The sequence below is a fragment of the Tetrao urogallus genome (assembly GCF_951394365.1).
Source record: "Tetrao urogallus genome assembly, chromosome: 5".
Taxonomy (NCBI): domain Eukaryota; kingdom Metazoa; phylum Chordata; class Aves; order Galliformes; family Phasianidae; genus Tetrao; species Tetrao urogallus.
Window position 1 is genome coordinate 62,086,530 of NC_136818.1, and position 24,921 is coordinate 62,111,450.

At 40.2% G+C, this 24,921-nt stretch overlaps 1 protein-coding gene across 2 annotated transcripts in view; it reads right to left on the bottom strand.

Moving 5' to 3' along the window:
* Positions 1 to 8,822: 8,822 nt before the first annotated feature.
* The window catches only part of ADAM12 (ADAM metallopeptidase domain 12), a gene marked incomplete at its 3' end in the record, with an annotated part of 167,553 nt that continues 151,454 nt past the window's right edge, over positions 8,823 to 24,921 (bottom strand). For both annotated transcript variants that reach the window (XM_079536501.1, XM_079536500.1), the window contains 9 exons: positions 23,698 to 23,806; positions 23,392 to 23,590; positions 20,740 to 20,817; positions 18,503 to 18,611; positions 16,127 to 16,262; positions 15,363 to 15,471; positions 15,050 to 15,232; positions 10,957 to 11,084; positions 8,823 to 8,886 (listed from right to left, as the gene is read on the bottom strand). In XM_079536501.1, coding sequence (XP_079392627.1) covers positions 8,823 to 8,886; positions 10,957 to 11,084; positions 15,050 to 15,232; positions 15,363 to 15,471; positions 16,127 to 16,262; positions 18,503 to 18,611; positions 20,740 to 20,817; positions 23,392 to 23,590; positions 23,698 to 23,806 — 1,115 coding nt within the window. The remainder of the gene's footprint in view (positions 8,887 to 10,956; positions 11,085 to 15,049; positions 15,233 to 15,362; positions 15,472 to 16,126; positions 16,263 to 18,502; positions 18,612 to 20,739; positions 20,818 to 23,391; positions 23,591 to 23,697; positions 23,807 to 24,921) is intronic.

Here is a 24,921-nt window from a genome sequence, read left to right on the forward strand (position 1 = left end):
CCTAGTATTTTTATTACTCCAGTCAAAAAAATTTTTGCCTATTTCCACTTCCTGATATGGATTTGATTAAAGTTTTAAGAATGAGAATGATTTCAGACTGAATTAAGAAGTGGAAGGTGCAAGGAGCACCGGTGTGACTGGTAGAGTTAATGGTGTTGTTGAGGGCCCCTGAAGCACACTGAAAGGATGATAATGAAAATGCAAGATAATCTGCTGCTTTATAGAATCACCAGGACTGGAAAAAAACCTCCATGATCATCCAGTCCAGCTATTCACCTATCACCAGTATTTCCCACTAAAGCATGTCCCATAATATAACATCTAAATGTTTCTTGAGTACCTCCAGGGTTGCTGCTTCAAGGCCACAGTTGGCCACAGATAGGAATGGAAGGAGGAGTGATGGAATCTGGGGCTGAGGAGAAGCTCTGAGCTGTGATGTGGCTGAGTGGTGGGACAGGCAGCCTGGGGAGCTGTGGCCCAGCTCCATCCTTGGAGTTGATGCCCCTATGATTTGGTGATTGAGGCACTTTTAGCTATTCACTGAAGAAACAGCACAGAGTTTAAGACTTTACTCTTTGTGCTCAAAATAATGCTTGACTGGAGAGCTGTTGGAGACATTGAACAGCTGGTGAGAGCTGTTCCACATGCACACTCTTGACTATATTGAGGCAAATCAAAGAACTATCACGGAATCCCATCTGCTGGTTTTATTTTAGTGCCACTAACCTCCAGCAATAGGCAGTACAGAGAAGGAGGAACAAGCCTCTGGAGAACAAAAGCATCTTAAATATGTTTGCTATTTAAGTATGTGAAGGGTGTTTTAAGAATGTACCCAAGTAGAAAGAAACCTATTTTCAGAGCCACAGTTTATCTCTTTTGAGATAGAGATCTAACTCCAGGTCCTTAAGGTTTCGATAGTTTCCAGCTGACATCTGGAGACATAAAGATAAGGTCCTTGCACCAGACCGGGAGATGAGAATTCAGTAGGAAGAAGGCTGGTATCTGGTGTAAATTTGGGTGTTGTAATGACACTACCTTTTGGAACCACTGGGTAGTTACGGCAGTGGGAGAGTCCAGAGCTGAGCATGGATCTCTTGGCACTTGTTTTTGTGCTCTTATCACTTATCTTTCTGTCCTTTGGAGTGAGGTGACCTTCCGAGGGATTTCAGAAAGCTATGAGCAGTACATCAAGCTTTTGAAATATGTTCACAGTGTTATTCCCTGTCTTTTCAATGTCAGGTATTTTCACATCCCTCATATGCTGCCATCAGGCTACCACTGGTACATTTTTACTCTTACTCATCAGAAGTTTACACGGTAGTGAATACATTTAAAATTTTCTGAGCAATGACAGCGATGTCCTGGGTTTGCAGCAGGTTGATTTCTTTTATTTCTTTTTTTTTTTTCCTGTATTTTTGATGTTTCAGCCTAGCGGTACCTGAGTCCCTGAGATCACAAGGTTCTTCTTGGGAAGCTGGAGGTCTGCAGGTCCTGTAGCTCCCACTGGCTGCAGGTAGAAGACACTGTCTTGTTGCTGAATGGGTAATTAATGGTGGCTGTAAGGTAGGTGTTATCTACACATTTTGCATTGTCCTCAATGCAAAGAGTTTAGTCTCTTACATTTGCGTTAGAATCATAGAATGGCCTGGGTTGAAAAGGACCTCAAAGGTCATCTAGTTTCAATCCTCTGCTACAGGCAGGGTCACCAACCTCCAGCCCTGAATGTCCTGCAGTGGTACATTTCTGAATCCTCTGGATGAAGTAGGTCTTGCTGCTTGTTGGACTCTTACTTGCCTGAAAAGACAGTGGAAGTGATGTGGTTTCAGAAAACTAAAGAACAGTGAAAATGTCTGAAAAATGGTGATTTGTATGAAACCCTGCTAACATTATAGGAACAAACAGAATAACCTCTAAGACAGTGATGCCCTTCACTGCAGTGGTTCTGTAATTAGATCTCTCCTTTTTAGCTGTATTTCATTAATGGGAAAATAATAGTTCTTTAATACGGAATGGGGGATAAGGGAATTTGTCATATTAGTAGCTGATAAAGGATTTGAGAGGGAGCCTAAAACTGGAGCTTTGATATTTTCTCTTACCTGTGGTCTTCTATGAAACAAGAGACAGGCAGAATTATCTTGTTTTGGTTTTGCATCAGAGACACAAACATGCATAAGTGAGCAAAATTGGACGTAGTTAGTAATGGCTCAATAAATATTAGCAAATGGGTGGCACAATTTAATCAGCACAGTTGCAGTTGATCAGGTGCTGAAAAGCTCTGATTGAGACTGCTGGGAGGCTAAATGAAAAGCTGAAGATTCAGAGATAAGGATTGATGGACATAATGTTATTATAATTGGGGATAGCAGAGAACGTAAAGCACTGAGAAATTAAATTGATGACCTGTAAAACAAGCTTAGATGAAGAAAAAATCAGATTGGTAGAAGCCTCTGAAGGAGTGCAGGCAGAGCACCGGGCAAGAGAAGACAGCCTGTTAGATAAGCTTGTCCCTCTAGTGAACTAAAAGTCAGTATTTCATATCCAACATGGTGTTAATGCTCATCTGCAGATTTTTCAGGGAGATGTTTCTTCAGCTCAAATCATGATCACAATTCTGGTGCAGCAAAGCGTTCTGCTTTAGGAGCGAAGGATTTCCAAGGTATCAGGGCATTGAGTATTCCTTCAGAAAAGCGCTGTAGACTCCTATTAACTTGATTTATCTTTGGGGGGAAAACGTATGTGTTCATCTTTTTGGCTTTTAGAATTCAAAAAGTCATTTGCAACTCTACCAGAAAAACAATTGGATATAAATTACCTGGGGTCATTCAAGACAAAATTTCACTTAGCTCTGACTGTGACACTGATGGGGAGGTGAAATGAGTTCCTTCTACTGAATTCTACACAGAAAAAGGCACTGTTCATTTTAAAGTAAAAACATTGTTTCTTTTCTTTTAGCTTAGCCTGGTATTAAATAATATCTTAATTTACTTTAAAATATTGAACTGTTTTATGTAGAATATTTTCCTGTGCCACACGCTCATTCTAACTCATAATGCAACACATTAAATAGAGGAAATAATGTTTTTATGTCAAGGCAATCTTAATAGCAGGGCCATACTGATTGCATGGAAACGGAGAATTGGTGAATAGCTGTTACAGATGAAGAATAGTTGTGTTGTTATCAAATTGCATTAAATGTGCAGAGTGGGAAGGCAGCTTAGAAGGTCATAAGACACGAAGCTTTGGGAACAGGATGTCTAAATGTTGAGTTGACTCATCTAAAGCACCACCATGTATTTGATGATTTCCTTCATGCTATAGCAGAAAATAATGCTTAATGCTCTGTGTTGCCACGTGTCCTTTATTGGCTCTCAGCTCTGCCTGTGTTTGCAGGATAGTCAATGTAGCCAATGGCTTTTTTCGGAATGAGGTGTTTGCATTGGTTTAGTTGATGTTATGCTTAGCACATCCTATACTTTTTCAGTTCTGTTAAACAGAAGGAAAATGCTCTTGCAATATCTGCATATACAAACAGCAGTGACATGCTAGTGTAAGGTACGTGTAAGCAAAGATCTGTTGGATATTCTTGTTTTTCCTTGATACATCAACTTGAAGCAGTGAGACCTTACACAAAAAAAGGATGCCCTTTTCTCTTAGCATGTTGTATTCTTGTTGAGAAAACTCTTGCATTTTCTTAACCATATGGTTAATTACATAGGCAAAACACCAAATATAATTAAGAATGTGCTTCTGGAGAGAGAATACTTAATAACAAGCAGGCAGCTCAGCTATTGAATTCTCAGATTGTGTTTGCTTGAAGGAACTTCAACTGGAAGATTCCACAGGAAATGGGTACCTCAGTTAAAATACACAACATTGGTGAAAGCCAGAGCGAAGATGGTGAGAAGCCACTAAGGTTGGCTGAAGGGTTTGTTGTAAACGAATGGCTCATAGAAGCAGCATGCTGGCATTCCTGCAGAGCCACACAGTCTGCCTCGGTGTATTGAGCATTAAAGTTATTGCTAGTTCTTACAACTGCACCTTTTCAAACTAAAGGATGCTTTGTGGTTTTCAGACAAATTCTTTTGCAAATAGAATGGTATTCTGACCTCAGGTGTATTTAATTACCTATTTATTTTTTCTTTTAAAGGGGGAGGAAAAAAGAGAAGATGCTGGAAATGAACCAAATCTTTGTTGTGATAATGCCATTGGGAATTCTATTTCTGATCCAACGAAATTCAAGGAGCTCAAAACTTATGTCAACATGCTTTCTTTATTTTAATACTTCTCTCTGGAGGGAATCTGTTGAAAAGGGCAGCTGCCTGCGATGCATGGGACAGCTTACATCTCTGTGTAGGGTGTGGTACACTTATCTGGAAGGATGGGCTGTGTTAGTGTTCCCAAGTTTGTAAAACTACAATTCAGAAAATGCCTCTGGGATAACTATGAATTCCTTTACTCTGATGCAAGGTAAGTTGTTGTTAAATTGAAGAGCACTGTTGTTTGATTGGAAGTGATTCAAAGGTGATTAATACTGTATACTCAAATGATCAGAAGAAATCAAAATTGAAACTAAGCAGAAAGCCACATTTCTGTTTGGAAAAGCTCTTAAAATATACTGTGGAATTGGAAGAAATCATGCTACTGTGATAATTGATAGCATTAAAAAAAAAATCTATGAATACTAAAACCGAGAGATTTGATGGGGAGGAAGAGGGTAAACATGCAATTTTCTTTTTGTTTGCTGTGTCTTTATTCGTTTTTCTGTTGTGGTGTTTTGTACTTACTGTTCTATTGATTAGCATAATGGCTGCATTGTTGTGTGCTGCTTTAGGGACAGCACATTGTGTTCTCTGGAACAGGGACTGTCTGGATCAGGGAATGCTGTGTCTCCTGCTGGGCATGGAGGAGGCTGAAAAATGCCTATAGATGAGGAGACATTGGCACGTTCTGTTCAGCTCTTGCCCACATAGAGAAATGAATCACCTCAGAAACCTGAGGACTTGGAGGATGTTGTCATTCTTGAAGGTAACAGGAAAAATGCAAGACCTTTACTGAGCACAGGGATAGATGAATGGATTACAACAGGGCTTAAAGCCTGTGCTGTCAGTGCTAAGAACCAGATGCTATAGGTCCACACACTGAGCAGCCATCACAGAGCAGTAAATGTTGAATTGCACATGGGTTTATCTGTGGTGATTTGTTTGCTTGCACTGCCTGTGAGAATGTGAAACCGTTCAGCTGGTTTTCACAACGGAGTTTTATATCTGCACGTCTCATCAAGAAGACACTAATTTAGTATGAAAAGGTGCCAGCCAGCTCCTGCTCACATCCTATGGGAAAATCTACACCTAACAAAGGAGACGTTTTGATAGCTTGGCTGTGCTTTCTTTCTTTTTGGCTTTTAGTATTTTGTGCTTGAATATGTGTAAAGATAATTGCATATCTGCTACTTGCAAGGATTCCAGATTATACTGCTACTTTATATATTTCCTTCTCACTTCTACTCTTAGAAAATCACCCGGCAGTGCGTCAGTAAATACCTGTTGTTGGTCCCAGGGCACGGTGGTTATTTTTACAGGATGTTTGGCTTTGTTTGTGTTTCAAACAGAAAACTGGGATTTCCCAAAAATCAGAACTCCCAAGTGTTGGCCACGTATAACACAAGACAGTAATTCCTTTAGAGATAATATGTACCTGTCATCAGCTTATTTTAGAGAAGCGTTAACAGTTAAAAGACAGGACAGATACTTTCTAGGTGTGATCAGCCTTTAGTAGCTAATTTGCAGCATGTTTAAATGCCTCTACTTTTTTGGATTGCCCTTTCTTGGAGAAAGATCAAGTATTAAAGAAAGCAGGAGGCATTTTGGTCACTGATGCTTGGTTGCCTCTGGGCAGTTCTGCTGCAGGAGCAGAAGGTGTCCCTTCCCACCCAACCCATTGCCAATGGATGACCTTTGCCATCTCCTTCCAGCAGCAGAGGTGCTGGGCATGGTGTCTTCTGCTCTCCATTGACTCAGGAATGCAGCACAGGTATGGGACACAAGTCGATGAGAACATCCAGGCATTTTAACCTAAACACCACACTGCTGCTGGTACTGGGGCCACCTAGGGATGTTTTCTGTATCAGTCCTCTTCTGTCTTCCACATATGGAGAAGAAGTTTGTTGTTGTTTCTTTAATGGGGAAGAGATTCTCCAACATCGACCTTGTTTGCAGCATCCCCAGAGAAGCCTGTGAGCTGTGCTGTGTGTTGGATTCACATGGGATGACTGATTGTGATTATAGGATGCGTGTATGGACATTTCCAATTCTGCACCTTTAGGACTGCACAGGAGTTTAAAACTCAAGTTTCAGGTTGGCTTTAAAGCTTTCACTCGTTTAAGGTTTTTTTTTTGTTGTTTTTATTTTAAATCTTTGGTATGGTTCAGTAACAAGATCAACAAAAGCTGGTTTCCCCCCTACGCTGAGTGTTGGAGGTATGTAATGTGTCAGTCTGTGTTTTAAAGTGGAAAACATTTTTGATATCAGACTGCTGGAATATCACTGTTCAACAGGCTTTTCTTAGAAATCAAATGATTTCCATTCAGCTCAAATGTCTTTTTTTTTTTTTTAATCCAGTGTGGTACTTAAATAATGTCCCTCACAATACACACTGCAATGGGAAATAACATAAAAACAAAAGCATATTTATGCAAGTCATGCTAGGCTTCCTCTAGAAAAATACTGCTTGAATGCTCTTCTATAACATCTCAGTTGCAGCATAATGACGTATACCTTTCTTTGTACAGTTTCTTCTGCTGCATCAGGAAATAATATTGCTATTGCAAACACAAAACATATTCTAATTTTAGTAAAATCTTGTAACCACTTCCCTGCATATGCTTTATTTTTTTTCTTTACGCTATAATGCCACTGGCTTCACTTCCCAGATTTCTAATTATTACTCCAATGTACACATGCTAAGTGGTGCCATTAAACATTTGAATTCTTGGTGCAAATAGCTACGAGGTACTTTTCAGTCATTTAATTAAGTCCTTACCTTTGACTATTCACAATTTCACCTTTTCAGTGGTTATCAGAATGTCTTTGATGCAGCATGATCACTTGCTATTCTAAAAATGGAGTGTTTGAACCAGGGAATTCAGGTCATACTCTGCTGCATGCAGCGATGTCCCTTCCCTCTTCCCATTTAATTAACACGTTACTGTTGCTGGGAATGAGTTGAAGCATTTTAAATACAACATACCTCAACTACTTAAAAATCCTCATCTAAAAGTTCTCAATATTACCTGGAAATTTTGTTTTCAACCTCATTTCCAAGCCTAGGATCAGCTGATATCCTCCTGTTGTAGCAGTTCTCCATATACAGATCACCTGCGGCAATGGTGTGGCTGCTTGTGTTCTCTTGTGCTTTATTTTGCTATCCATCAACAAATTAACTATGGTTTATTTTTGTTTATTTAGTTTAAGCACGAGTGCTATGTTGCTAAAATGGGGAATAAGTGGGGAAAATTAAATACGATTACTGAAATGATATCCAAGTTTCTATTAATGCTTTTATTTTTGCTTTAAAAAAAAAAACAAACACAAAACTACAGGCATTGAGGAAACTAGCCTATGTAAGGTAAGAGCTTCTTCCTCCTCTGTTCCAACTGGTATTTGAAAGTTGTTTCTATTACAGCATATGTGAAACACTGGTGTTCAGCAGTGCTACTGAGAAGGTACCAAAGAGATCAGACGTAGCGTTGGCACATACCAAAGAGATGAAGTTCTGTCTTCATGTCTTAAGCTAACTAAAGGTGATGCTCTAAAATACGTATTTTGATTTCAAAACTAAGAAACCCAGAGCAATGTTTTAAGAAGTTAAATACATAACAGTAGTAAATACGGAAAATACAGTTGACAAGCAGAGCAATGAGGCAAAAGAAAATAAGTATAATAGTTGATTTTTTTTTAAATGTTAATTCTTTGTCATGCTTGGCTTCCCCCCACCCCTTACATGTAGTGTCTTCAGTCTAAGCAGTATAGGTATGCAACATAGTGAGATGGTACTACCTTACATGGCATAGGTTGAGCTAATTAATCAAAAAGGCAATGACACTGGAAGGCCTGATATCTGCATCAGTATGTGCTAGCCACGTTGTCTGAGGAAAACGAGGTCAAAAATACAGTTTTGAGATATATACAGTACTTCTTCACGAAGAGAACTTGTCCAAAAGAAAGACATCCTCTTTTAGCACAGATTTCTCGACAATTTCAAACAGTAATGTGAAAACTGAAATTACAGTACAACTGCTAACGCTGAGAGATACTTTGGTAAATACCACTGGGTGCAGATATCAGGCATTTCACCATGTTCCAGATGGTTTCCCCTGACATACATAGTCAAGAGTTTGCTATGAACTACTGAGATTGAATTTTCTACACATTTGATTTATCCATGAGAATCAGCGCTCCTTATAGATCAAAACTAAACACCCTATATAGGACCAATAGAGCAGAGTTATTCAAGTTCACTGAAATATTACAAAAAAAGGCTTCCTTTTTAGGAAAACTCAGCCGTGGTAAAAATATCTACTACAGTGCACTGCACTGTAATAAATATTCAACATAAATTAATAATTTACAAGTACCTGAGCAAGTATACAGAGCACCATAGCACAGCACAGCACCAAAGGCAGTAGCTCAGAACTCTTAAAAAATAATGCTGTTTTAAACATTAAAAAGTCTAAGTATTGTCATAAAAATGAACTCCGGCTGGAGTTGAAAGATAGTGCAAACTTCTGTCTTCACTTGTTAAAATAAAGGTGTCCAATTTCCTCCTCATTTCACATCAGCAGCAGCATTGCTGGACCTGGGTACCGGCGGCGGATGCTTGGGAGCAGGTCTGTTGGAAAGAGAACAGCAAATTGTTACTTCATCTTTTGTTAGGTCTCAGTGCCAGCATCGGGCTCGAGTCGTGAAGAACAAGGGTACACTTTGTGGTGAGGGCTATCCAAGCTGACTTGGGGCAATACTGTGGGGCTGCCATGCTGAGACAGTCCCCCTGTGTACCACCACACACCCTACAGGCACATGTATCACGTCACACCAGTGGCACAGCAGCCGCCTCCTCTGAGCTCAGGTGTGAATTGCTGCTTGGCCAGGGGATAAGCTCAGTGTTTCAGGTATCCTCCTTTCTTTCTTTAGTGCCCATCAATTTTGCACCCCTTCAAAAATGCTACTCCGCATCACAGAGTAGCAGTTGGTTTGAAACAATGGAAGCAGTCAGCTGGAGATGCTATTACTTTCAGATTACCCTACTAGAAGACACAGCCTGGAGCTTAATCAAAGCACCCTCTTCAAGTCCTTTTGCTAGAAGTATTAGAAAACTAACTTGACTCTATTTTCTGAGCAATGTTAAATGCCTCAGTAGAGGAATTCCTATGGCTTAAAATGCTACTTTTATCTTCCCTACAGGTCACAGAATCACACAGGAGTCACAGAATTGTAGGGTTGGAAGGGACCTCTGGAGATCATCTAGTCCAACCACAAGTACGTGTAGGAATATGAAGAATTTTGAGTAAGAAAGTAACAATTACTTTTATTTTATTTTTAACAATTATTTTTAACAATTATTATTATTATTTTTCCTAAGGCAAGATGATGCTCAGATAATGTGGTAATTCTATCTTCCTCATAGGGCAACACTGTGGCACAGTATCATTGTGTGATGTTTTTGGACAGCTGGGAATAGGAAAGCTACTCTAGGAGAAAGGGGGTGGGGTTGTTAAAGCTTTCTGTGCTGCTCAGCCCTGTGGTTTGACTTACTGCAGTTTGCCTACAACTAAGCTGCCTCTTGCATGTATTTCTTTAGGGGCTACGCATGGATTAAAAATAACGATGTCGTGTAGTTTTATCAGGCAAAGAGTCTAAACTGCACTGCCTGCTAGCATTCTTTTGTCTAGGAGTTAAAATTTGAGTTTTTATAAGTAAAAAAAAAACAAAAAAAACCAAAAAAAAAAAACAGCCAGAAAGTTTTCATTTTTTCCTCTGTGATAAAGAAAATCTTTGCAACTCTTCCCCCTTTTTTTTTTTTTTTTTAACTTAGCTTCCTATCCACTTTTTACTTTACTATGTCTCCTTTTATTTACACGTATACTTATATAATTGTAAATATACCAATAGGCTCTTTCCTGTGTAATGGAAATCCTGCATTTCTCATCCTTTCATCTTGAGTGATACTGCACTTCATTACAATTATGGGATGGATTACCTTCTGATAGCTGTGAAATATAAAATAATGACAAAACCTCTTTACAAGCAGTGCCTGCCTGTAAAATATTTTTGATTTAGTGAAATAATCCATATACAAAACTTGCAAACTTGCATGCATTGTTGAGCCTTTAAATCTTGATTACTCTTTTTTCCTCTGCAGCTCTGGTAGGGATAATCATTTCACTTCTAGATTGATTTTTGTTTTTTTTAAACATCAGCTTTCAGACGCATATGATGCTTCTGGTGAATATTTGAGGTAGTATTTTTGGATGATATAATGTTCTGCTGTGGAATCTGCAAGCAGAAAACTACTTTTATTGGTGTCTGACTTGAAAAGCAATGTTCAGTTCTCAGCCTAATTCCGTAGGTGGGATGGCTGAATAGGACTATTCTGCAAGAGGTTATTTCTTTTAGAAATTGATACTTATTGACTACTTTCTCTTACAAGGAACAGCAGTAGTAATTGGGCAGTCAGACCTCCATGTGCATCATAAATGCTCTTAGTCCTGTGGCAGTCAGTGCAACTGTGCCAATATCCTCTTGGTGGGAATCCCTGGCTTTCTGATGAGCAAATAGAAGATGCTTTTTGTGTATCACTCAGCAACAGTCATAGCTCCTCAGAGCACAGAGGATCTGCTCTAAAATATCTCAGACCCGTCAGTGCTGTGCTACAAGTCAAGCCATGTTGAGGAGAACCAACCTTACAGGAGCAATGTGAGGCAGCGCTTTCGTGTGTCCGAGCCCTGGGGTGCACGCGCTGTTGTAACGAGCTTTGTTCAGGGGATCTGCTGGTAGAGGCTTCCGAGGAGGGTTTGGCTTGTGGTTTTCCTGCAATAAAATAGAAATTCATCATATTCGTCTCTAAAGCTGGATTTATCATATCTTTGCTCTAGCTCGGTGGTTGCTAGGTTCAGCACAGTTGTAGACATATTTAGATGAGAATATTCTAATGTATTTCTAATAAGTAAGTAGGCACCTATGTTTTAAAGAATGTTTTATACTTCAGGGATTTGGGTTTTTTTTTAAATTATTCTTTATTTTAGGGATAGTGTGTGCATCGAGATTGAAATTTCAGATTATTTGGTGGTAAAGGAAGAACAACACAGAATGAACACATATAGATGTAAAAGAAGATATAGAGAAAAGTGGCAGAACTAGCAATGACATTAAAATACAGACTTAGATGAGCATAGATGTAAACTGCTCAATTCCAGTTTGAACTGGGAACGTCTGTGATTTTTTTTGTTGCTGTTGTTTAGAGACGCTGTTGTGCTTTCATTTAGTGGAATTACATGATTCATTAATAGGGAACAGAAGTCATCTGCTGGCAGACATGAGCTCATGTCTCTTCTGTGTGGTCCCTGAAGCCCTGCAAACAGGGCAGGGTGTCTACTTGTGGTCTTCATTAAGAAGAACTGGGACAGATTAACTCTCCAATGTACCCCAGATCTCCAGATCCATCTGCTATGGATCTCACCACGCTTTCTCTAAAAACATTGCACAGAGTAATTTTACTCTTCACTGTTAGTTTGCTGTAACTGGTAAGGTTGACCAAGAAGAAACAAGAGCTTACAGGCATAATTTAAAGATCCCTTGAAAAATGTAATCAAAACAGACCCCTAGAGGCATGAATTACTCATGAATAAAACACCAGTTTTTACCATTCGTTTTGAGCATCCCTTCGTTTTCTTCCTTTTTGTGACAGATGTTTTACTCTTTCAGAAAGGGAACACAGGGTGACTATCAGTAGGCATTCTAAGAATGGATTTAAACAAAAGAAAGTAGGGAATGAAAGACTTTCTGAGCAGCGCATAGCAGCCAAGGACGAATGGGGCTCAATCATGGAATCATGAAGGTTTGGAAAAGACCACAAGGATCATCTAGTCCAACTACTGACCCTTCACTACCATATCCACTAAACCAGGCTCCTTAGTGCCACATGGGTTGCTTTTGTTTTTTTTCCAACCATTTTATTTGGAAGAAAGCTGGCTGGAATGGCTAACCTGTGTGCTGAGTCTGGACAGCCCACAGAGTGAGCATCTTCTGTGGCTGAGCATGAAGGTAACCTTGAATGCCTCACCCAAGTGAATTCTTTTGGTTCCCTTAGCTCCTCACGTGAATGCTTATTCTGAAGATGCTGACCCATCACTCATACTGCAGAGGTAATTTTGGTGGGTACCAGCTGAACACCTGATCCATTTCCTGACCAATTTAATGGGGCTGGGAGGTTAATACTGACAGTGAATCTGGCCCCTTGATTAAGTATGTTTGTATTGTGAAAGCACCTGACAGTAGAAGTTGTTCATTAGTTTAGTTAAATACTAAATATTGTTAAATATTAAACCTGGCACCAGTTCATTTGCTGCTGCTTTTGTTTGTTGTATTATTATTTTTTTAAACTATTTTAATTAAATCTTAAAGGGAAATTTACTATGAAGTAATAATTAATTCATTGCCAGCTCAACGGCCACTAGAGGGGAAGAGACTTGTCTTCACCTCACATGTTGTGTCTTATTTACCCACTGCTCTCAGCCAGAGGCAGCAGGAAAGGAGATCATGTGCAAACACCTCTCAGAGGAGAGAAGCTGAACAAGGGAGATAGAAGCAACAGAAAAATGAATGGTTTGGGGTGCTCTTCTTCAGCAGTGTATTGCAACACTGAGTCCCTGGATGATTGGTATAAATCATGTAGCAATTATTTTTAAAGTGTTTTCTCTCTTAACCCTGTTGGATGCAGTTCCAAGCAATTGGTGCAGATGCAATACTTCAGGTAGCATCTACATGAATTAGACCCAAACTATTTTAAAGCTAATTTACATCCTCTAAACGTTGAGGGGGTAAACAACTAACTAAGAAAAATGTTTTCTTCCCATGCAGTCATTTACGCATCCCTAGAGTATAGAAAGTTATTTATTTTTGACAATCTTGAATTATGATTTTGAAAGAATGCACTCTTGCTTGTTCTCTAAGTTGCCTTGAGTTGTTCCCATGTTTGTCTTGCTTCTGTTTCATACAGCAACTGAAAATTGAAAACACTGTTATTTTGCTTGATGGAGTTGCAATTAATTTCAGCTGCTAAGCTGCTTTTGTAGTTTCAGCCCTGTCAGACTTGGGTCATGATGGTGCTGGAGAGCTAGTATTCTGCTTTGTGGGATTTGAAGAGGTGGGCATGTATGTAGGGAGAAGAACTGTAGTGATTGCGTTTGGTCACTTGCATTTGCTGTGGCTGGCTGGGGCAGATGTCCTATCACATTGAGAAACAAACAGTTCCTTTTCCGTGGGAAGCCCTTTCTCCTATTTCCCTGTGCTAGTGAGGGCTGGCTTGTATGGTGCTAAATGAACTTTTTTTAGTGAACTATTTGACAGAGGAATAGAACAGCACTTGTACTTAAAATACTAATTTTGACCAATGTGAAATATGCAGTGTTCTAAGAAATGCAAAGAAACAAAAAGTGAAACCATCAGAGCCAAAGACAACACCAACCAGTACTGGTCCAGATCTCCCATAAAACCTATTTTTGAAAGAATCAATATTTCCCATTCCCTTGAACGGGAAAATAAATGACTAGCAGGATGGAAGAAGAAAGAACTTGAATACTTTGAAAAAGATTAATAAACTGTCTCTACTTTTAAAAGTTGATTGAACCCGAGTGATTCAATGTTCAGACATCCAAATTAAAACCTTCTTCACTCTCTCTGCTGCCATAATATCTAAGCACAGTGGCATGGCAGATCAGCACTGTCTTGTCCCTTTTTACTTCTTTGCTCATTTTTCCCCTGTCTTCCAAAGCACTTCCCAATCCACCTGCTAACCCCTGTGAAAGTGCCTTGGGACCAACTCACAAGGTTGCTGCATGAAGAAAGCACTGTCCTTGGCCATCATAGCCAGCTTTCTAGTATGCACAATCCCTCAAGCCACAGCTGTTTGAGTACAGATTTGAGGTAAGTAACTGCACACAGACTAACATGCTGCTCAATTAAGATAGCTTGGTGATAATGACATGCACTTCATTTTAATCTTGTAGTTTATCTTAAGCAGCAAAACATCTATAAAACAAAGCTAGCTGGATGCCTGACTCCTTTCCTAAGACTCAATCATGTTACAAATGTGACCAAAAGAGAGAAGTTAGTGACGAGAAAAGGGCAATGTGATATAGACAAGTGCACAGACAACTCCATCTATCCTGAACACCGTCTTGAGATGCATATTATTATAAACCAGCTCTACTTAAACAGTGGAAGAAGAGGTAGGTGTACATGAAATAAGTGTGGACAAGCAGAAGTCTTTCTTCTGAGATCTGTGCTCTGTACCAACCCAACAAATCACATGCCCTTTAGAAGAACTGAACTACAAGCCAATACACATTTTGTTTCTGGGCAAGATATTTGTAATTTGACTTTTTCAACTATATTATTACTCTTATTACTTCTTCAACTATATTATTATTATTTGTCACCTTCCTAACAGCCCTGTAGCTTCCCCTCTGGCTAGGCAGAATGGGTCTGCCCATGACATGGAACTTGTTTGTACTGCTATGCCTTCTGAGTGGAGTGGTGGAATGTTGGGATTGGTGCCTCTATTGGCAGAAACCAAGACTGCCTTCCTGGGTACAACGGGATCTTAAGGCATTGCTATTATCTACACCCTATTCCTACAGTGCAAAAAGTACAAAGACTAGACTATGGCTAAAGGCAAAGGGGAAAGATGAGAAAACCACTTCATTCCTATTTGTTATAGGTGGATATTCACACATTCAATGTCAGACAGAAGTTGAAAGGAACTCCATGGTTACCTGGGAGAGCCTGAGCGTGGGGTTGGCAGGAAGGGGCCTTTCAGGCCCTGCTTGGTGGCAGGGTGGCTGTGGAAGGGGCGGCAGGACACGCTGAGGGGTCTTCAGCTGTGGCACATGGTGTGTCTTCACCGGGTCACTGATGTCAACAATCTGATAGGGCAGCGGGCGCCTTGGGCCATCTCTCTGCAGAAACCAATAGTCGTAAGCTCCAAAAGGAGCTGATACAAGAGATACAGCTCTAGAAATCTCTGCTAATATACTATCGTATGTTACTTAAAAGCTATGAATCTCATTTAACCTCTTAAAGACTTACTTTTTGCATGTTTGTATTCTGTGGCTTCATGATGAGATTTTTACTGAGAGACGTGGTACGAACGTGACTGGGCTGAGATGATCTAGAAGATCTCGCTGGGCTCACAGACCTGCAATACGAGTATATATGTAGTGAACACAACAGTCTGCTTCATGGCATTTTTTTTAAACAGTAATCTCTTTTCAGAATGAGATTTCACAAGGACTTGCTGACTTTTTACAGTAAATAAGGGAAGTAAAGATTCTCTAGTGCTCCTGCAAGAATAAAAATAAATATTGATTTTTTTTGGAAACCAGTGGTCTGTTAAATTAGCTCCTGCAATCTGTGCCAACGCAGCTTTGCAACGCCCAAGAGACTCTTCTAATGAACCTAGCATTTAAACAGTAATGACCTCAAATATGGAAGCATCGGCTCACTCGACTGAGTGTAGATAAAAGGCCATGCAATGTAATGAAACTGTTTGATGCACACGGAAATAAAAGTAAGACTTCCTTCAGTTCCAAATTTTTTTTTATTGCAAACGAAGAGGTATGCAGTCAAACCAAACCTCACGTTATTACTGACAATCAGTGACGTTTAACTAAATCAGAAGAACACTGCTGATAACACTGGGTGAATATTTCTAAGGCTGGATCTGTGTAAAGCACTGTCAGGCCATTCCGAGATAAATGCTGAGATGAGATTTGCTGTGTTCACAGTTATTTGCTACTCATATCTTTAAAGATAATAATAATAGGGAGCAGAGTTACAGAAACCAATCATACCTTAATTTCTCTATCGTCGTCTTCTTACTTGTAAACAGCAATCTCATGAGAGTCTTCCTTTTCAGATACATGATTGACCCAGCAAAGGTAAGGCACAGAATGGTGATCAACACTCCTACGGTTAAACTCTTATTATCTGCAACAAAACACAGCCAGTTAACTTCTACCAAGGGCCATCTGTATTGAAACTTGCCCCGTACTACTACTGATGCCCAGCCCCAGTGACTGCTGTTCCAGAGTACTTTAAGCTGTGAAGTGCATTGCTGGGACCTAAGTGAGGCTCAGCAGAGATGCAAACCCTGGCTGGACGACTTCCAGCTGGAAGCTGGAATGGAAGCCTCATTTTTAGAAAGAGGTAAGCAGCAGCTCTGATACTGATGGCTATGTGATGTGATCATCGCCCGGAGGAGGGGATGTTGTGGTTCTGCAGGACTGCTGACCTAGAAGTGCACCCTCCCACAGCAGGAGATGCATATTTAAACTTTGCTCTGGTAACTTATCATCACTGTCTCAGCCTTATCCTGGTGGAACTTTGGTCAGCTGGCTCTCACCCTGTACCAGGGCAGGGGAACGCAGTCAGCAGCAACGTGGGACCTGATGGGTGTGAAGTGCTGCAGAGCAATGCATCCCCCACCATTTCTAGAAGATGGATAAAATTATTACATTTGATCATGCAATGTAAATTAATTAACTTCTCTACTTAGCAATTATATATTTAAGACTTCTTAATAAGAAAAATACATGGTCAAACACCTGGGTTTACTCCAAGTCAGCTGGGAGAAATCAGTTACTAAATGCTAATGAGGCCACGTGCTACGTTTGACGAAGATAAACGCATTTTATTGAGCTAATTCTTCAGTAATTTGATTTAGAGATGTGCAAACTACTCAGATCATCCCAACCACCCTGTCAAGAGCTCATATTGAAATCCAAATGTCAAGGATAGAGAATTAGGTCCTCTCACAATTTCCATATTTGTTTATTCCCATGTTATTAATTGCAGCACCGTCTTTAGAGAATAACACACTGAAAGCAGTTTTCTGTTAAACTGAAACATTAGCTTCTGAAACACAAACTGCAAGAATTACAAAAGATAACCTGTATTTGTCTTCAGTTAGCATTGCCTATGCAGCACGTTATTGTAATACATTTGTAGCTCCCTAGATACTTTGATACAAGATAAGCTGAAAAGGGAATACAATGCTTTAGAGCAAATCTGAGCAGAAGAACATTTAACACACAGGTAGTCACACTTGTTCAGTGCCTCAGCACTGCTCCTTTGCTATCTTACCAGCTGGTAGGTATTTAAAAAAAACCAACATAACAACCATTCAGCAGAGGAATCACATGTGGTGCTTTGTCATGGAAATGACAGTGATGTCATAAAGCCAACATTGCAATTCAGAGCAGGATCTGGCATGGAGAGAATACAATCCTTTTTGGTTTTGGATGGCATTATTCATGTGAAAATGGGCAGCTCGCTTTCCAGCAAGTTTGAGGTTATATATGGATATATGAGCAGGCTGCTGGCCCAGTCACTTGCTCAGACATAAATCAGAAATATCTCTGTGGAAGTCACTAAAGTTACAGTACTGTGGAGAAAAATTGGCGAGTGATGATTATCAAATCCTATAAAATTGCACTACGTGTAGAAATAATTCCTTCTGAGGCTGGCCAGAGATGGAGGGAGATACTAGTGCCAATGTTCTGCAGACTGAACAAGGGGAAGCTGAAATACAAATTACAGAAAATCACTCGTCCTACTGCTATCATATGGGAAGGGAATTTCTGCTTAACTTGCAGAAGCTTTCTACAAAATATAGTTAAAATCCGATACAATCAGAAATCACCTTTGTTCCACAGTGCAGAAATATAAAACAATAATGAAATCCTTCTAGAAGCACAGTATCAGATAGACTTCTGATTTTTCTATGCACAGAAATGCTGCATGTCTCATCTTTGCAGCTTCCTGCTTGCAGCTTAGGCCAGTACCACATCCTGCACATTTTTGGGGAGCTACTAAGGCATGTTTGGAAGGGATATTAAAGCCAAGCATGCCTCTCTGGGCAGCCTGTGCCCTCTGAGTAAAGAATTTCTTCCTCACATCTAACTCAACTTGATCATATATCTTGGGAAAAAAAAAAAAAGAGATGAGATTCACCGGGACTACTGTGACTTTAGTTAAGCAGGAAGAGCAATGCACTCAGCTGGCTTTGGCTTTTCTTCACCAGATTTGCAAGTTGGTAACCAATACATTCAGAATAAGCTGTTTTCCGGGCTTCCTGCAGTCCTGCAAGCTCATTGCTCACAAGGTGACATTTTGCATTTCCGTTCTTTATCGTGGAAGCAAGAGCTAAAGCATGAATTATTACCCACCTGCTTGCCTGATGGGCCCGCTGTCCACGCTGCCACCAAAGCCTGGCTTGTCACAGTACGGAGGAGCCCAGTCAGCCTCACAGTGACAGTTCTTTTTGTTGTTGCAAACCTTCAAAAGAAAAGACAGACGGCCGAACATGAAAAGGATTCTGCTGTATAACTGCGAACAGCACCGGCCAACAGTGCCTCTTAATCAGCTGGTGACACAGCTGAGCGAAATAAAGCTCATGTCACAAAAGAGATGTACTGATATTTGCTCCTTGTCACAGCTAGGATGGCACAAAGCAACTCCAAATACAATGGGAAGGAAGAAAAAAAGCGTTATTTATGTAGCAGGTAATAGTTTGAGTTGCATCAGCCTACAGCTTCAATAACCACAGTAAGGATAATCAGACATCTCTTAAGTCTTGTTCTCTCTTTGCTTCCAGCAGCAACATTGGCTGCTTTCTAACTTCTGTTCCTTTTACCTTCACAGAGGAGCTGCTCCGTGTTAACACCATAAAGCTTTGTCAGCTCAGTTGATCTCTCCTATCCATTAAGATCTCATGTCAGACCACATGCTGATTTCTACACTGCTCAGACCCCCAGCTCTGAGATGCAGCAGTTGCTGGAAGAACGTGTGAAACTGGGTGCAGGGTAGAGGAGACCCTCCCTCTAGTATCATATTTGCATGACCCATACAGACACATAGAATCACACAACGACTGGAGTTGGAAGGGACCTCTAAAGGCCTGCAGTTAATGGGGAAACCCAGAGGTCCATCATGTGCTCAAAGCCCATCCCCTGACCTTGGGTGCCTGCAGGGATGGGCACTTGCACCTCCGTGAGCAGCCTGTGCAGTGCCTCACTACCATTACTGTACAACATTTCTTCCTTAAATCCAATCTGAATCTCCCCTTCTTTAGTTTGAAACCATTTCTCCTTGTCCTTTCACAACAGACCCTACTACAGAGTCTGTACTCTTCTTTCTTTATGGCTCTTATGATCTGCCACCACCACGGGGAAAACACAACAGATCAACAGACAGATTTATAAGACACCAGTTAGTTCATGGGAGTTCACAGATACTCATTTTCTGGCAAGGTCAGCTGGCAGGCTGTCAGAAAGACCATACTGGCTGCGTCTGCAGAGTATTAAAACATCACGCAATAGCTTAGCTTTGCTATGGTCATGTAAAATGCAAAAAGAAATGATTTACTTTTCAAAAACAGCAAGATAGTTGAAAATATCATTTGTTTTTTGTTTTTTTTTTTTAAATTACAGATCTACAGGAGTTCCCCTCCACAGTTCCATGAGGTCCTCTCTGGCTCCTTGGGAGTCCCTGTAGACTCTCCATAATGCAGGCATAAAGATGCTCCCTTAAGCTGACAGTTACCCCAGCATAATGGTAAGATGCAGCACCATCAACACTGCAGTTTTATGAATTCAAAATGATAAATTACAGAAAATTGAAATCCCTTCACAGGAGATGACAGAGAATTGTCAGAGCTTTTTGCAGAAACAAACAGATCATTAGAAAATCAAGGTTAATAAGGCATATCTTGACATGATTAGCATTTTCATAACATAAAACTAGCTTTCAGAAGACTTTGCTCTTCCAGGTTGATTTTTCATTCTGTGTCACCATACCATTCAACTCATCAGTATGTTTTTACTTCAGTACTTTTGAAAATACTTTTTTTCAAATATCTTAATTCAAATGCATATTTTAGCTTTGCTGGGCCCACACAGAAACTGTCTTTTTTGAAATGTTAATGGAAACTCTTCATGAAGGAAGGTTAGACAAAATTTCTTTGAAGATGACAAAATTCCTTTTTATCACAGACTGTTAATTAAGAGCAAGATAATTACTAACTGATAAATATTCCTTTGTTAAATAAAAATAATTTCACTTCTATTAGTTCATATAAGGGACACTGAAAATTGAAATACATAAGAAAGAAGCACTGCAATGACTTTGACTGATGTATTATTACTCCCTGGAGACTTTCAAGGCAAGGCTGGATAAGGCCTGGACATCCTGATCTAGCTGTGGGTGTCTCTGTTCATTGCAGGGGAGCTGGACTAGATGACCTTTAAACGTCCCTTCCAACTTCTATGATTCTATTCTACAGTTACAAAGAATCATAGATCTCAAAGGCATTGCATAAAATCACTTCTTGTCCAGTGTTCAATGACTCTAAAAAAATACAAAACAAAACAACAACAACAAAAAAGGATTCCTATAAAATGCTTACTCCACGTCCATGGCACTTTGTTGCACACTTATGCACACCAAAAACACTTGTATTCTGGCACCGGCGATTAAGGCAAATCTGCAAAATAAGGAAAGGGGAATTTTAATAGGAGCAGAACTGCTAGTGATCATCATAGAAACCTTAAGGCTGGAAAAGACCACTAGGATCCTCAAATCAAACCCCAGCCCACCTCACCATGCCCACGTTCCTCAGTATCACATCTCCACAGCATCTCCAGAAATGGTGTCCCTACCACTCCATGGCTAAAGCCAGACCATTCTTTCTGAGAAGAAATTTTTCCTAATATCTGGCCTAAACTGTGCCCTGCGTCCCTCTCCAGCACTATCTATCTGTTCATCTGCCAAGGGCTGTTTTAGCACTTACAAAGGTCTCCCAACACACGTGCTGTACTGACAGCATTCCATTGATGAAAAGGTAAAGACATCAACCTTAGGTATTTTCTTCTCTATAAGCCCTTCTAGACCACCTAGGTCAAAATCTCTGAAATTTGTATATTACTCTTGGTTAGCACCTTAGCCAATACTGAGTTTTGACATCGTAGCTCATGTTTGGTTTTCTTTCAACATCAATTAAAAACTTCCAGCTTTTTGCCTTTTTTTTTCAGGAGTACGAATGTGAATGCATTAAGTTAGGATTTGATTCAGGTCCCCTTTTAAAATTGTATATCTCTGTTTATACCAATGGCACGGTACTCATATATACTAGAGCAGAATGTGGACCTAGAACTGCCTGAATATCTCACCTGGCCTCATTGATACATATGGGCTCATTATTGTTCTTCAGCAGAACTGAGACCTTTCTGACAGTTTTCCCAAGCTAAACAAACTTTGGTGTCAAATATAAAACAGCCATACATAAAACGTAATAACAACCTTCTAGGAAATGGAAGTAAACAAACAGTGTGCGTAAAGTATTCAGATGCACAGTTTTTTGTTTTCCAATCTGGAAAATGTTACTCTGTCAATATAGATGAAAACTGGGGCACAGCAAGATTAGCATCACCAAACAACACCATTGAGCAGTCAGATGACTGATGAGGATGTCAGTAATGAGAAGTTATCCTACTCAAAACTGTAAACAAAGAAGAAATTAGGACTAGAATGACTGTTACTGTCCTATATCGACTAAAAGTAAAAGATTAAAATAAAATAAAAATCAATTCACAATTTTGTTCCTCTTTAACTGCAGCTCAGTTCAGTAGTACTAAAAGTCAGTCAAAAGAATTAGCATTAAGCAGGGGAAAGTGTTGAAGGAGACGACAGGGATGCTTAATCAGGGCACTCATCCCCTGAGGAGAAGGAAAAATGGAAAAGAAATTAGAGTGAATTGGCGTCAACATGCAGGCATGTAGAGAATATGGTCTGATTACAGCGGTATTCACCATTCAAGTATTCAGAGTGCAGCAGCACGCAGAATTCTGATCACATTAAAATGGCTGCATTGCAAATGGTGTATCTTCAGCTTAGAGAACTCAAGAATATTTAAATTCATATTCTTAATCCATAATACAAGTGCTCTAATGTCCTCAGAGTAAAACATACAATTTCATAAGTATTAGCGTGTGCGTTCTATGGTGTGTATGTGTATGATTAGATAGATTAGAAAGATTAAATACTCATTAGTAAAACATAATGGGGTGCTTTCCCAGCATTGAATTTTCCTTGAAAAAAAGTTCTGTAACAGACTGACTTAGAAATGTTGCGTAAGTGTTGTTTTCCTGCAGTAGAACTAGAGTTGCATGAGGGATGTGCTCTCAAAGCAATGTGATGCTCCAATGTTATTCAGAAGCATTCAGAAATTCAGTGGCTTGTTTGAATCCACGACAGATTATTAAAGCGCTTTTTCTCCTCTTCACCACTGGGGGTAAAGAAACATTCTCCATTTCAGTGGCCACTGGACTCTTTTCCGTTTCTCTCCCTGTTAAATGTCTGTCTCCCACCTTTCGTTCAATCACAGAATGGTTTAGGCTGGTTCTCTGTTCTTTTTCTCTACAAGTAAATCCTGTGAATGTGCCATATTGAAATTTGGCCTGCGTTCACACCAGGTAACTCACAGTGTTTGCTGAATATGATTTCAAAAATCAGTTTTGAAGGCTGAATGTTAATATGGATTAATATTTTCAAAATGGAGCGTACAGAAACAGATTTTCATCCAAAAAGGGGTGGGAGGCTAATCAGCAGAGTTAAAGTCTAAAGTGACATTAACAAAAATTCTGCAATGCCACAAACATTAAAAAAGTTAGCATCACTGGTAGAAAAAAAAAATATGAAATTAGTAGCTTAATTGCAATACTTCCAAGGTGAATACCATGAGCTCCTCAGAATTTCATAATGTATTTTGCAAGGAACCTCTAACCTGACTGGACAGATACTCAGGACTGTCCTAAAGAAAAAGGGCTATGAACTTAAGCAACTTGCAATGCATCTGTAAATCTGTAATCCAGAAGAGCAGTCAGAAGAAGAGCGTAAGCACCTAACACAGTGAGACAGGAGAAGCAATAAGAGCCCATCAGTTGTCTTGTGAAGAATTAAAATGAAGATACAAAGCAAACCACAACCAATTTAGTACAGAATAGTATGTGTCGTGAGGGCAGTGATGTTCTCCTTGTCCAAGAGTATTTCAGGTCCTTACTTTTCCATCTTCACACTTGGTTCCTGACAGCACGAGACCAGGGTCAGGCATGTCATCCCCTAGATACACGTGGGTGCCACGACACAGGATCTTGCCACCTTCCTGAAGCGGGATATTGGTTTCTATGGAAACAGCATTGGTACCAATTACAGGTCGATTGGCTCCTCCTTGACACTGAATTTTTCCACATTTAGCATCTCTGAAGGAAACAGACAAAACCAAATATGAGTTAAATAACTGTAGATGGCACGAACCCATTCCCACCACCATCACAGCAGTTCCTGTGCTGGCGAGGAGAGGCCCTACCTGGGCTCACACTTGGCGAAGGAGCTCTTGGAGTCTTTGCCACAGTTGCCGTATGGATCGCCTGCAGAATTGACTCTCTCAAAGCAGATCCCAGGAGCGGGTTTGGCACCTGAAACAAAACCTAATCAGAACTTTCATCTCATACGAGGTGTCTTTAATAATTTTCTTTGAGCTCCACCGATGTTTTAGGGGAAGGCGGGACGTGATGTGCATGCCGATGAAGAGCAGCAGAACCCCTGTGCTGGATCAGCATGCTAATGGAAGGGCCCAGACACGCGTCTTTTCCACAGTTCTCTGTCTCCCTTGGCAGTGCTGAGCAGCAGACAATGCAGGACTCGCTCTCTTTCCGAGTTTCTAGATGATGGCCCTCTAGTGAATCCTCCTAGGACACGAAAACTTTCAGCAAATGCCAAATCTAATGAAGAAAGACACAGGCCAGCTGGTAAGTGAACTCCCTCTGTTTTACAGGAGTCCGTGTGATTCAAGCAACGGCCCAGGAGCTGAAGCCAATGGAAATAGTTGTCAAGAAAAGCCTCTTTAACCGCAGCTCAGAACAACAAGACATCAGAAAAAAAAAATCTGGTTGCTAACAAGAGTGCTATATGGGCTATATGGGCTGTATGGCCATAAAACCACGACACTTGACATGCCAGCTCAAGCTGACGTGCTGGGAGGAGGAAGGAATCCATGCCTGAGAGGAAAGACTGACCTGAAGGGAGGATCCTTTCTGCCACGGTGGTGGAACTAGGAATCTGAGAAGACAGGCAGCATCTGGTTCTTATCTACTGCAGCCTTTTGCAATGGAGACATATCCAAGCAGCAAAGGAACTTCCCTAATGGGAATAGTACTGGAAATGTTTGTGCAGACAGATTACTCATCCCTACATTTCAGAAGTCAAAAGGTGCCTATTAGAACACGTATTCTAATCTCTTAAGCAGAGATTCTCCCGTCCATCTTTGTGTGTTTGGTTTTGTTTTCCCCAGATTATCACCAACTATGGGAAATCTTCTTGGGTAGCATTCATACACGTATCTGATGTCTAAGAGGTGGGGGATCTATGTTCATGCTTTGACTTTGTGCAATGTTTAATTAGCCCCTACATTCGAATTTCATTCCTTTATTTTTAACATGAATGGTAGCTTCTATTTCCAGCAAATAATTGCTGCTCTTTGATAGATTAAAGGCCCTTTGCTAGGGCCCTTTACTACCCCATATTTTCTATC